Source organism: Vombatus ursinus, unplaced genomic scaffold (assembly GCF_900497805.2).
Source record: "Vombatus ursinus unplaced genomic scaffold, bare-nosed wombat genome assembly UNPS02014779.1, whole genome shotgun sequence".
Taxonomy (NCBI): domain Eukaryota; kingdom Metazoa; phylum Chordata; class Mammalia; order Diprotodontia; family Vombatidae; genus Vombatus; species Vombatus ursinus.
This window is the reverse complement of record NW_020954557.1, coordinates 59,398,784-59,413,800: the sequence shown is the minus strand read 5'-3', so window position 1 is coordinate 59,413,800 and position 15,017 is coordinate 59,398,784. Positions and strand designations below refer to the sequence as shown.

The 15,017-nt window shown below is 34.9% G+C and overlaps 1 protein-coding gene across 16 annotated transcripts in view; it reads right to left on the bottom strand.

Moving 5' to 3' along the window:
• BAZ2B (bromodomain adjacent to zinc finger domain 2B) overlaps window positions 1–15,017 on the bottom strand; it is a 342,755-nt gene that overhangs the window by 114,053 nt on the left and 213,685 nt on the right. For 12 of the 16 annotated variants that reach the window (XM_027865747.1, XM_027865733.1, XM_027865732.1 and 9 more), the window contains 2 exons: window positions 9,953–10,120; window positions 8,643–8,836 (listed from right to left, as the gene is read on the bottom strand). In XM_027865747.1, the coding sequence (XP_027721548.1) occupies window positions 8,643–8,836; window positions 9,953–10,120 (362 nt within the window). The remainder of the gene's footprint in view (window positions 1–8,642; window positions 8,837–9,952; window positions 10,121–15,017) is intronic. The other 4 variants (XM_027865744.1, XM_027865741.1, XM_027865745.1 and 1 more) reach the window with 1 other exon arrangement.

Below are 15,017 nucleotides of genomic sequence, written 5' to 3'. Positions count from 1 at the left end.
ATCCTGATTCACAGAGTTGTTATTATAAATGGAATTCAATCCTTGTTAGCATATTTAATAAGAATGGGATATGCTTCTCCAAGGACATAACAAAAAAAAAATTTTTAACTTTATTGTTGGGGGCAGCTAGGTGGTGCAGTGAATAGAGCACCAGCCCTGGATTCAGGATGACCTGAGTTCAAATCTGGCCTCAGACACATAACACTTACTAGCTGTGTGACCCTGGGAACCCCATTGCCTAGTCAAAAAATAAAAAACAATAAAAAAAAAACTTTATCGTTTGGAAAACAGTCCCAAAAAACAAATTTATTTCCTTACTCCCTTGACAAATTTTTTGTACCCCTTACGGGTTTGGACCCCTGATCTAACAAGACAGAGTATTTGTCCTCTAAAGGATATTCAATAGCATAGCATCTAGAAAAAATTCACTGAAGCCAACTCTGCCATGGCTTTTAGGAAAGCCTAATTCCCATGCATATTGCAGAAACAGATTCAGTGTCCATTACAAACATCATTATTATCATTGAAAAATATATTATACGCTTAATAGTATGTTATATATGCAGACAGAAGTCCAGATTCACTCACCCCCCCACTTTAAAGACTATGTAAGATATTCGTACATTCATAGACACACAGATATACATACATAGACACAAAAAATATGCATAAACACACATTCTCGTGTGCACACACAGACACACAGACACACACAAACAGGAAAAAATAATAAATACAAAAGAGAAACAACAAACCAGTGGGACCTGGCTTCACATTTAATGAAATAATTTTGTTTTCCTGTTTTTCTGAGTCTTCAATAAAGTGCTTCGAGTTTTTTAAAAAAATTCAAAAAATTCTTTTTAAATATTCAAATGCAATTGTTGAAATTATAAGAATTTTTATGAGATAAGTGTACATGTTCTAATTAAAATTACAAATTTGTTGGCAGAGGTTAAACAATACATAAAGGGGAAGATGTCTTATAATGTTAAAAAAAAACATTTTTGGGCAGCACATAGAGTAGAAAGAACAACAGAATGGGAATTAGAGGACATGGGTTTCAGATCTGAGCTGTAACCACACTGTCATAACACCCTGAAAAAGTGACTTAGCTTCTCCAATATTTAGTATCCGCATCTTAAAATAAAAAGAAATAATATCTATCCTGCCAATGTGCTCTATAACTTGCAAAGGATGCATAATCTATTATTATTATTACTGTTCTTTACTATTACTATTAAAATATCAATTCCAATCAATGAATATTTCAAAGTGCTGGGTATGTTCCTATTTTAGGAGGCAGGAAACAGTCTATTAGATCTGCTGTGTCTTTGGACAATTTGATAAGCATGTCATCTATACCTTTATTCAAGTTTCATAAGTATGTACCTTGTGATTTCGATGTTCCTTTCACAATATATGTGAAAAGATTTGTTTACCTCCTGGTGAATACAGAAGATTCACTACTGCTTGCTAAAGGATATATTCATGCATATACACAAATGTGTATATATACATTTGTGTCTCTGTGTGTGTGTGTGTGTGTGTGTGTATGTGTGTGTGTACATATGGCTAGGAAGCCATCTTTGGTGGAGATACCACATAGCTAACCCAATCTGGGGAACTGCCAGACCATCATCCCAATTTGGATACAGATTTGGAGGACTGTAGCAGCCCAATACCATCTCCAGAGAACTGTAAAGAATATTCTCTAATAAATCTCTATGGGGGTAGGAAAATGATTTCTTTATTGTGAACATAAACACCAAAAAAATAGAGCATTTCCATATTACAGAACATAAAAGATGATACTATATTAAACTGTGAATCTCCATTTCATATTGCTTGCTTAAAAAAAAGTATGAGAAATTCCACACATTACTTTCAAAACTATCCTGCTTGGCATCATCATCTTCCCAGTGACCCAAGCTCATACAGTGTCATTCTGCTCACTCTTTCTCACTCTCTATATACAATCAGTTACCAAGTACTACTGACTTTTCCTTCATATTATCTCTTGCATATGCCCCATTCTCCCCTCTGGCACTGCCACTACACTATGACCCTCATCACCTCACACCTGGACTATTACAATAGCCTACTGGTTGGTCTCCCTGCTTCAGGTTTCTCCCCAATCCAGTCCATCTTTCACTCAGCTGTCAAAGTGACCTTCCTAAAATGCAAGCCAGACCATGTCAATCCCTTATTCAACAGACTCCAGTAGCTCCTTACAACCTCCAGAAAAAATATAAAATTATTTTATTTGGCATTCAAAGCCTTTCACAACCTGACCTGTCTTCCTACATTTCCAGTTTTCTTACATTTTACTTCCTTCCACATACTATGCAGTCCAGTGGCACCCTAGCCTGTGTGCCATTACTCAAATAAGATATCCCATCTCCCAACAATATGCCTTTTTACTAGGTGACCCACCTGCTTGGAATTCTTTCCCTCATTTGTCGCCACTTCCTGGCGTCCTTCAAGGTTCAGCTAAAATCTCACTTTCTAAAAGAAGCCTTTCCCATTCTCCTTAAAGCTAGTACCTTCCCTCTGTGATTATCTCTAATTTATAGCTAGCATTTATCCTGTATATATCTTGTTTGTATATAGTTGTTTGCATGTTGATTAACTGATTAAAATAATGTTTCTTGCAGCATTGGGACACATAATGAAATCAGTTCTGCCAACTCCTTTATTTGCTTTTCTGAGGAGAACTTGTGAGCTCTCCTATTTACTAATATAAGTACTCTATTTGGGAACTACTCCTTTAAATTATGTGTAGCAATTTAGCTGCAAATTCCCATTTCATTTAGGGTGAGCATGTCAGTACTGATTTCAGCTTCTCCAACTCATTCATCATTGAACAAAGATCTCACATTGTGAATACCAAGAACTAGACTAATGTTTTCAGATGCTCTAAAACTATGTGCTTCTTAATCCCCACTATCCTTCTCTTTGGCTCCTCTACTACCATCCAGGCAGAGGCAGAAGAGCAGATCCATAATTCTGAATGATGTTTGTATTCTACCTAGTTTCATGGGGTGCTGTGGACAAAGAATTGATCAATTGCCTTTCAACCAGCTGGTCATGAGTTTCTTCATTTCTGAGGCAGGTGTCAGTCAGCAAAAGTATAGCCTGTCAACAGGATTCCACTTGAAACATTTCTGACTCAGACAAACCTAATATGCAATTTCAATTCAATTCAATAAATATTTATTAAGTGCCTACTATGTGCCAGCAACTGTGCTAAGCTCCAGAGATACCAATAAGAAAAATTCCCCGTCCTCAAGGAGCTTAATGGGGAAGTCAACACACAAAAGGAAAACTGAGAAGCAAGAAGCAGCAGCAGCTAAGGGTGTGTTTGAGAAAGTGAGGAATATCAAAACTTGGGAACCGTTCTTCTTGGTGATGAGACACTAGAGACTGCGTCCCCCAAGCACAGCCTTTAAAAAAACCTAGGGTCACCTCCTTTACCACTGGAGGAGGTAAAACCACAGCAGTGAGCAAAAGGAGGCAGAGCTATGGTGGAAAGTGAGAGTGACAGGGAGGAGCAAACCCTAACTTCCCCCTTCCTGGCAGTGAAAGGGAGCACAGTGAGTTAGAGACTATACAGGTCAGGCCAGGGGAGGGAGGTAATTCACTGAGGAACTGGTTGCTTGACTTTAAAAAAGTTTGTATAATGATTCTTTCTGTAGACATCACGTTGCAAATAAAATTATTATGCTTTGAAGCCTGTAAAGCTGAGCGCACTTAAACAAGAGCTAGTGGATACCCCAGGAAAGATCGGACAGTGATTTTCCCAAAGCTTAGCTGGGTGGAAGCAAAGGGAACAGATAACAGGTTTCCAGTGGGTTGATTCTCTTTGAGTCGAGAAAGAGACTTTGACCCAAGGACTACATTTTGGAGTAAGACTTTAGAAGAGGCAACAATTAATATTATAAAATAAAATAACTATAATTATATGTAATTATATATAATATATAATTATAAATATATAAATATAAAAACATAACATATAAATATAAATAAATATAATATAATTATAAAATAAAATAACTATAATAACTATAAATATTTAGAAAGTCATAAGTCATCATAAACTGGTTTACTGACTAACGTTAAAACTGAAACTTACATAACACTTTATGGTTTACCGACTTACTCACAATAGCTCTGAGAGGCAGTATTTATCTTTCTAGATTCTTATCTCCATTTTACTGGTTAAGGAAATACTTTCAGAGGGATTGACAGTAATCATCTGAGCATTTCAACTCAGGAAATCTAAGCCCCATTTTTTCCATTTTTGTGTCTTTATCATTTTAAAGCAGAAAACTTTGAAAAGCTGCTAAAACTATGTCAAAAGTTACAAAAAATATAGTTTCACTATCATTTAAGCATAAATGATATCTTTATATCAAGTTTTATCATCTATAAAATGGGATAATAATATCATCTCCCATGAAAGGTTGTTGTAAGGATCAAATGAGAAATGTGTAAAAAAATTTTCATAGTGCCTGGCAAATAGGAGACACTATATAAATGCTTATTACCTTACTCCCTTATACAAATAAACTAACTGAATTCCATATAACAAGAAATCTTTGAGTAACCACTGTATTTATATGCCAGTACTATGTAATTGGATTCTGTAGTGAATAATTAAATGTAGTCAAATAATCAGATTTTTCACCTATTTGATAGAAAATTATGAGCCTGACTTGACATATACTTTTCAAATATGTTATGTGTTTGATCTTGAATATTTCTAACAACTTTACAGTCAGGAATGACTTATACCTCCTGGGAAAATTGCTCTGTTTAACATATTTCACATTACGGTCCAAGGGAGTGTTAGGCAGCTGTTTATTTCCTAACAGGAAATCTATCCTAAATTGCTAAATAAACAGTCACTGTATTTTGGGCACTTAAGTTATACTTGCAACCAAAGAAATGAAACTTCTGAAAAATCTTCCTCAAAGTAGACAGTATGTCTCACTTTAATAAAGGAGTATATGGTATTATAAGCTCTCACAAAACAATGATGTATACAACTAGACAAATAGTGGAAGTTTGAATATGATTACATAATTGTTATTTCAGATCAGAAGGAGAAGTAAAGGGAAAGAAATGCCAGAAGTTACTCCCTAAAACAAAGTCCCTTTTGGAAAATGAAAATACAAAATTTGGTGGATAGGATATTCCTGGTTAAAAAGGAATTTTGGTGGTCTCAAATAATAGAAATATAATGTCCATAAGGAAGAAACTTTTATAATGAAATAAGGACTGTGAAAACTACACTAAAGAAATGGAATCATCAATAAGCTGCCAAATGGCAGACTAAAATGATGAAATGGTGAAATAACAATGTAAGATAAATGTGTACATAAAAAGAAACCTCTTGGAAATAGGGCAACAAGACTAAAATCAATCAAATGGTTACTCGGGAAGTTTCTACAGTATCTTCTGACTAATGAAAGATAGGCAAAGTCATTTTTTACTTGTGTCCAACTCTTCGTGACCCCATTTGGGGTCTTTCTGGCAAAGATACCGGAGTGGTCTGTCATTTTACAGATGAAAAAACTGAGGCAAACAGGCTTAAGTGACTTGCCCAGGCTTACATAGCTACTAAGTGTCTAAAGCCAGATTTGAAATCAAGAAGATGAGTCTTCCTGACTCCAGGCCTGGCCCTCTATCCACTGGACCACCTAGTACATGTTTATAAAAGTGATTAATATATTATAGTATGAATCCAAATAAAGCCACTAGTCATTAATGAATTTAATAATAATAATAATAATGATGATGATAGCACTAATAACTCTAGGAGTACCAGATAAGTGACTGAAAATTAGAAAGAGTTGAGGATTTCAGGGATGATAGTATTGGTATGAGGGTTGAAAGCATAGTCAGAGATTGAAGGGAGGACAATATTAAACGACAATATATGAACAATTTCAGTATTTGGTAAACAAAGCAAAAGTTTCTACCTTGTAGTCAAAATCAATAATGGGTCATTGAGATTGCCCAGTGGGACTACTAGAACCATACAGAGATTTGTTACCAATTTAAAAAGAGGATCAAGGGTACATAGAGTGTTTTTCCATCTGCTAGGCTTCCCCTAGAAAGAGAATGGGTAACAGATTGTTGTGAGATAACTGTACAGGAATCGTAGGAGAGAAGTCAAGGGGGAAGAATTTTAGAGAAAGAGACAAAATAAGGCAGAATAAACTGACCCATGAAGACAAAAAAGGCAAGGAGGATGGAGCAATGAAATACAACATCTCCATAAGCAGGAAGAATTTAAGCAATGGGGAAAAGACTCAATTCAAAAAACTTTTTTTAATACGTGCAGAGTATTGTGCTAGGTACTGGAACTGATGCAAAGTTTAGGTGAGACACCGTCAGAGAACTTGCACTGTATTAAAGAGATGATGCACACACAAATAACTATAATATGCAGAGATGTATGATAATTGTAATAATGAAGCATAAAATAAAATATTATTAGGTCTGAGGGTTAAGAATCATTCACTGCCAACAGGGAAGCTTTTTGCAAGAGATGGAATTTGACATACTGTTTAGAAGATGGGTAGGAATTCATTAGGAAAGAGGGAGAGAAAAGATATCCTAGGCAAAGGGTATGGCATGAACAAAAGCAAAAATATGGGAAAGTGCAAAGCACTCTCTGTGGATGGAGAGTTGACCAGATTTGCTAGAGCACGGAAGGAGCTAAGGAAGGAAATGAGAAAAGTCTGCAAAGGCTAGCTGGGACCAGACTGTGGAAGCTTTGAATGCCAGACAAATAAATTTGAAATGTACTCAGCAAGAAATACAGAGCTATTGAAGATTTTAGACCAAAAGAGTGACATAAGGAAGATTACTGTGGTAATGGTATGAATGCCAGATTGTGGGGTAAGAGTAGGGAGAGGGAGACAGAGTAGATAGGTGTTGATTTGTTTAATTTGACTGTACTGAAAACGGAAGGTTCTAATGTAGTGTAGGGGAATATATCTGAGAAATGACAATCACATATTTATGTGTATACATCTACATGTGTAGATGTATATATAATGTATACACACACATATATAATTGGAGCAACAAAACCTTTAAGAAGGAAAAACAGAAGAGGCAGATTGAACAAGTTTATATTGAGTATTAAAACTCTGAATGACCAGGGGGCTGACTAGTGATGAATACCAAGAACAATAATGAAAAAGGACATTTAAAAATTATGTTCTGTGCAAGGAGGTCCATGTTGGAATGGAATGCTGGCTATGCACTTAGAACAGAAAGAGGACAGGATTACTCAGCTTATATTTTGTTTTGATATTCCCAGCCAAGGAAAATGGCCTTTGGTTTGGAAAGCTAGAGTGAAAATGGATAAGATGAAATAGAAATCCAAGAAAAAATGAGGAGATGACAAGAGATTACCAAGTTACTGGGCCCAAATGAATTATATCCCAGCCTACTGAAAGAACTGACAGATAACAATTGCTCAGTGATCTTAGACTGAGGACTGAGGAAGGATGGTCATGGGACTGGAGAGGAACAATATCCCAGAGGGTTTTTTTTTTTAAATAAAAAAGGAATTGGCTACAATCTGCAAATTACAAGCCAATGATACTGACTTTGATAGTTGGCAAAATTCTAGAACATATTGTTAAAAGTATGGTTTGTGAACCTCTAGAAAGGAAAGTAGTAAATACTGTGCCAACTAGCTGCCCTAAATAATACAAATTGCATACAATAAATGCTATCTGCAAATATATTAGGGAAACTAGATGGTGCAGTAGATAAAGTGCTGGGCCTGGAGTTAGGCCCACATTTTCCTAAGTTCAAATCTGACCTCAGACACTAACTGTGTGACCTTGGGCAAGTCACTTAATGCTGTTTACCTCCGTTTCCTTCTCTGTAAAATGAGCTGGAGAAGAAAATGGCAAACCACTCCAGTGTCTTTGCCAAGAAAAACCCAAATGGAATCACAAAGAGTTGGACAAACTGAAAATGACTGAAAAACAATAACAAAAAAGTATATTTCAAGCATAAATAAAAATATAGTACACCTACCTCTTCATTTAATTATTGCTATGATGTTTTATTTTACCATTTGTTAATTTTGTATGTATACATATCTATTTGCAAGCCTGTCTTAGATTTTAAGGGCAGGATTCAGGTGTCTATGGCACAGTTTGGAGAAAATAGGCCCTTCATGTAAGCTTTTTGGTGAAGACGGTGACCTTGTAAGTATAAGGTAAAGTAGACAGACCCAAGTAGAAATAATTCAAAGCACTTAAGAGGAACTAGCAGGTTTTCAGAGATCAAAAAAGTGTAATATCTCCTGCCTAATGACATGTGACTAAGGTGAGTTAGTATCCTCTTCTTGCATCATTACTTATTATTGATAAGTACAATACTATATTTGGATAGAGCTGACATGGCTTATTCTGTAATTCAGATCCACATAATCACTTACCTTTGTGGTATAACAGAAGATATATATTACTACCACATGATAAAATGCCATTTATTTTGGTAAAACCAAAATGCACAGTATTTAATAGCAAAGTTAACTTTTAGATAATTAGTCCATATGCCTTCTATCTATGGCCATGTCTTGGATTTTTCAGATTGTAATTTACCTTATCTTTGATTTTGTCAGCTCTGGCATCCAAAAGCGGATTTTTCATTTGATCCTGATTACATTTGCGACTTCCTCCTCCTGGAGTCATAGCTTTTGTTTGTCCAGTGGAACTTGAAGCTGTAGAGGCTAATACAGATGTACTGATGCCAGATACAGGTGATGGACTGTTTCCATTTACTGACCCATTTACACCTTGAAAAAAAAAATAAGAATCTCAAAAAACAATTGTGGAAATATTTTTCCTTTTCGAAAAAAGTTAGGCTATGAAATCTTTCACTATTTACAGGAAAGAAAATTTGTCAAAAACCATTTTAAGCCTTAAGAAAACTTCCATACAAAACTGACAATAATTTCCAAAATATCAAAAAGTAACAGACAAATGTAGTCCTCTGAAATGCTATTGTTAATATTAGTGATTAGAGATGAGAGAAGGAGTTTGTAGACCCTAATCAAGGTTTTAAAACTGTTGAAGAGAGGCTGAGAGTTTCTGCTGTAGCACATGTGGCTTCCCTTTTTTGACCCAAACCTGTGATTTCACTGAGAAAACTCTCTCTACCAAATGCACCTGCTCTGCAATTTATAATCTTAGGAGAGTTGCCTAGGAGCATTGAGAGATAAATGACCTGCCCAAGGTTGCAAAGTCAGTATGTGTCAGAGTCAGAACTTAAATTCAGGTTTTTCTGATGCTGGGTCTCCAAGCACTATGTCATGTTGTCTGAACATGACTTACCACAAAATAAATATTTACACGGATGATGAAAATAATTTTCTGGCATACAAAGTGCATTTAAAATGATATTAAAAAAAAGTCCTTCCTTGAACTTGTTGAATGTTGTGCACTTCCTCCTTTTGTAGACCCCCATGTCTGGCTCTTTGAGTGAATCTTAATTACATCAGAACTGACAGGTTAGTTATGATTACTTATGATGATTACTTAATCCCATAGCATAATGAACCATATTTCATTAGGCTGTCCACACAAAGAATTTTGTTTATTTTCTTTCAAGTGAACATTACTGAACAGGCAATCATAAAAGGCATCACTTTTATTCATCAAACTAAAGAAATTAAACCTCAACTAAACTTAAGCACAATATATATACAATACAAAATTCATACTTTAGAGCTAAATATCATATTGCGAGATTAAATTAAAATACAAAGTAACTTTTCAGGGAGGCATTAGTATGCGCCTGAGAGCACCCTCCACACATGACAATGCTTGAGAATAAAACTCAAAAATACCATTGAAAACTGCTATGACAGGAAAGGGTCTGAAATATTGTTTTAGCATTTTTGTATTGTTACCTTTTTCTAGACCACTTCGATTATTTTTTCCTGTATTCCTTGAATGGAATGAAGATGAATCATGATTCTGAGCTGAAGAAGCAAACAGTGGCGGAATCCCCAGGAGTGGTGAAAAGAAAGTTGCCCCTGATCGAGCATGTACATCTGCTGTTCTCCACCATTCTGCACCTCAAATAAACACACATATGTATTATTTCTGCAATTAAAGTCATGCTAGAACAACATCTAAAAAAAGAATTGAGTGCATTTTCAAAACGAAATTTTTGTATTGAGCTCTACCTCTTTTAGTTCTGACAAACTTAGTTACTGAAAAAGAAAACAAATGAAACATAAGACACACCAGGTGATCATACAAATTATGGCTTGTGCTTTTGATTTTACTCTTCTGAACTTAGACAATATCATATCAAGCTCTTCACTAATATGTGTATCAGCAGCTTCTCACAGACTGAGAATTTGAAGAGAAGTGTTTCAGGTTTTAAAAACAACATGGAAAACCTGAAATATGTAGTAATTATTCTATTCTCTAATGACTTTTCAAAAAAGTAAAAAGATTAAAATGTTTGGTACTACATTTGCCTCTTTTTTACTCCAAAATTTATGGTCAGATTCACATAAAACACAAAGAAGCCTCCCAAGTTAGGCAGAATGTGAACCTGAACCATTGTAGTTCAAATGGTATAAATAATATTCATAGAAATATTAATTATGTCTTCTTGAAATAATTTCAGAATGCAAATGTTTTACAACAATTTAATATATATACATTACGTACATGTATGTACATGAATACTCCCACACCCATCCACTCACAAAGCCCAAAGAAGCCTTTTAATGTCATTGTAAAGGAATGGAACTGTTAAAGGTAATTTTCTTAAATTACATATCTTTAATACCACCTTATGAGTCTCTCCATAAAAGTTAATAAGAAAAGCCTGGATTTTTTCCTACATCTCCTAACAAATATTAGAAAACAATTACTGTCTATCAAACTAAAACGTTGAAATCAATAGCTCAACAGCTAGAATTTAACTCTTTAAATAGCTCCTCTTAGAAGATCTGTGAAATCTTTGGACAACAGACAAGTGGTTTTTTTAATTGTATTTTCAGAGTGGTGACTGAAGTAGTTTCATAGCTCAAGGCTCTTTAGACAAAAAGAGAAACACTACTAATGAAGAAGAAAAACAGGAGTTTTATAAAAATATCAATACGCACAGAAAACTCACCAAACAACTTTTTAATGATGTGTGCAGAAGATGGAAGAGCAGATAACAGAATTATGTACAGAAGCTTGGGAAGGTAATATAAGAAAGGTGTCAGAATGCTAAAAGCTCAAAATGAGATGAAGCTAGCAAGGAAAATTAATACCAACAAAGAGGGTTGTTTTTAAAGTTATTATGAGAAAAGTATCAAAGAAGGGATGGGATTGTTGCTCAAAGTTTGTAGGAAGACAATACTTGATGACAATTAAATTGTTCAACACTTGTTTTATTTTATTTCTGTTTTCTCTGCCAAGGAGAACATTCTTTGAAAGACGAAACAAAAGTGGCTATTTGGGATCAGCTAACCAAAAGAAGTAAAGAGATCGTAGCCGAGCCTGATGAATTTAAATCCTCTGGCCTAGGTGAATTACATCCTTACCCACTGATAGAATTGGTGAATGTGAACAGGAGAAGTGCTGTAGGGTTGGAGAAGAGTAAAGAAAATGGAATCTGTGAACTACAGGTCAGTGAGATTGACTTCAATTCCTATAAAAAGTTCTAAAATGTATTATTAACAAAATGGTTATTGAACTCCCAAGAAAATTGTGATCACAAAGCACCAGCATGATGAATAAGTCATGCCACAGTAACTTAAATTCCTTTTTTGACATATGTGTTGCTGATGTACATTACCTTTTTTTTTTTTTGCAGGATGACTAAACTGGTAGGTAGATTAGGAGAATACTGTAGATGCTGAATGTCTACCTAGATTTTAGCAAAACTATCACATGATATTCTTGTTGGAAAAAATGTGGACTAGAAAATACCACAATTAGATGGATTCAGAACTGGCCAGAATTGAAGATTAATCATGAATGGTTCAAAGTTAAATTGGAAGGATGCCCTATGGATATGCTCTTACCTCTAGGCTGCTTAATATTTTTTATCAATGACTGAATAAAGGGACAATGGTATTCTTATGAAATTTTCAGGTGACACAAAGATGGAGGGAAAGCTAATACAACTGGGTAACGGTTAGTGTCCAAAAACATCTTGAAAGACTAGAACATTAAGGCTGAATTTAATAAGATGAAATTTAATAGGGATAATTGTAAAATCTAGCATCTGGATTAAAACAAATTACCATCACAAGCACAATACAGATTAGGTATGGCTAAGTAGCAGTTTGTTTGAACAAGATTTGAGATTTAAATTGACTGTAGACTCACTGAGACACCAGTGCTATCTATAGGGCAATGATAAAAAGTTAATATAATCTTGGATGGAAATAAAGGGGCCCTCCCCCTTGCGGAAGTCAGGAATTGGTAGTCCCACAGTACTCACCCCTGTTTAGACCACTTCTGGAATTTTAGGTTCAGTTCTGGATACCAAAGTTTAAGAAGAACAATGATAAGCAAAAGAAAATTGAGACCAGGGCAACAAAAATGGCATTTATCCATATGCAGATTGGCAAAAGGAATGGGATATATTTAGCCCAAAGAAGAAATTATGAAAAACAGGATAGACATCCTTGAGTATTTTAAAGACTATCATGTGAAAGATGGATATAAACTTATTTTGTTCATCCATAGAAGGCAGACATAGCAGTAATGAGTAGAAGTGCAAATATGTAAATGTAGGCTTGACGCAAGGAAAAACTTCCTAAAGATGAAAGCTATCCAACAGTAAAATTGGGATGCCTCAGTGAGTCCCCCTTTAACTAAAGGTCTTTCGGACAGAGACAAGATAACTATTTATCCAGGTTTATCATGGGGGGGTGGTTTTTCAAGTATCAGAATAAATGCTACTTCCAACTCTGAAATTCTATTTTTCTGTGATAAAATGGTTTGAAAATAATAGCAAAGAAATCAACTAAATCTCTTTCCAAAATCTCCTTGGAAAAAAAATTTCTCCTTATTTGGATAAAACTATTACACCATCAAAACACTGGTTTGTTGCCTAATATTGCAAATAAAAGTGATCTCTCCATTGTTAGTAAACTATAGAAATTATTGAAGAATATAATAATGTTAAAAACATATTGATGAGATATACTATATGTTATAACAGCTTTTTTTTTGGTCTAAAATTCTAGGTATAGAGTATCCCTATGAAAGAACATATAAAAAGAAACCAAAGTTTACCTGTTTTTTAAATGTAAGAATCAGAAAGCTTATTAAAGATTAAATAAATTGTTAACTACAATTGCCACTTTGAAATGACTTTTTATGAGCTTAAATTGAGTCCAACTTTTTTCCCTCACATATCATAGGACAACTTCTCTCTTTAAATGATGCTAATATAAAATCAACAGTATATAGACATGGAAACTGAACCAAAAATCTCTTTTTATGGCATAACCCTGTCTAATTGAAGTAAGACTGTTCAGAAATAAAGGGAAAATGTGTGTTAGATTAACATAGAGAGATTTCATTTTCTTTCTGTTTCTCATTCAGATAAAGATGTGGTCTTCAGGAGAAAATCTACTGCAATGATTGGGGCTACTATTCTTTATTTTGATCATTAGATGCATTTATGACTTCATCAGTATAATTATTCTCTCCACTAATGAAAATTTCAAGCCCTGAATACATTTGCACCCCGTGATTCTTTTTCTATAAACCCTCCATAAAAGTTTTATATAAAATGCTTAAAATTTTCCTTTAGTTATTTTTATGGGTTAGCAAAATAGGAAAATAAGATGATGATTTTTTTTTTTTTTTTTGATGAGCACAGTTGGGGTTAAGTGACTTGCCCAGTGTCATACAGCTAGTGAGTGTTACATGTCTGAGGCCGGATTTGAACTCAGGTCCTCCTGACTCCAGGGCTGGTGCTCTGTCCACTTTGCCATCTACCTGCCCCAAAATGATGATTTTTAAAGCTGGCCGCATCCTTAAAGGACATCTAATCCAATCCCTCATAATATAAATGAAAAAAATGAGAGTGAGAGACATTAAATGGTTTTCCCATTCCCGACAGGTAGCAGTTGCAGAGGTAGAATTTGAATCTATGTTTTCTAAACTCTAAATCCAATGTAGTAGCATGTATACTATTCCTATACAGTCTGTTATTTCCACTACATAACTAGCCTATCTCTCTTTAGTCTTTTATGTCAGCTCACATCTACATGTCATTGACGGCAATATTTATACAGTCTAGTTATGCCCACCATACATCTGAACATTGTTTTTAGGGTTACTTAAAATTTTGATTCTTCTCAGTGTTGTGGTGTTCGATGATTTTTAATCATATTGCATCACTACTATGCTGGTGTTAAATAGGCTTCTGCAGTGATGCAATGTTTGGGATCAACAGAAACAAGATAGTTTCCCAGATGAGACTGATCTAGATCTCCTCTGCCTGCTCAATTGTGAGCCCAGCTCATTCATCTGCAGTGCCTGTCAATGATGTGTAGACAGGTGAATAGGTAGACAGAGAAACCTGATTCACTGCCCATCTAATTTCTTTACATGGTCTTGGCAATATGTATTTTGAATGTACTTTCCCCCTCTATTGTGGATGATTAAGCATTTCTTCATTTCTTGCAATGCTGCATATTTCAGTGAAGTAGCGTTGTAGTGTTCTGGAGTCCAAAGAAACCAAAACAATATTATCTGAGAACAGAAGCACTTGGAGAAGCTTGCAGTCAACCAGTAATCCTTTTTTTGTTTAGAATCAACAGAGAACATCTGTGACACAGGTGAATCATTTAGGTGAGCACATGTCAGTTTGACATCTCAATTTTATTTCAGTATTCAAGGGTTCACTGAATAATTATTTCTTATTTGTCAAGGGATCTTGTATAATTTCAACATATGTGTGATATACCTTGTTTTAGGAGAAATTTCAGGGCTGCATTTTGG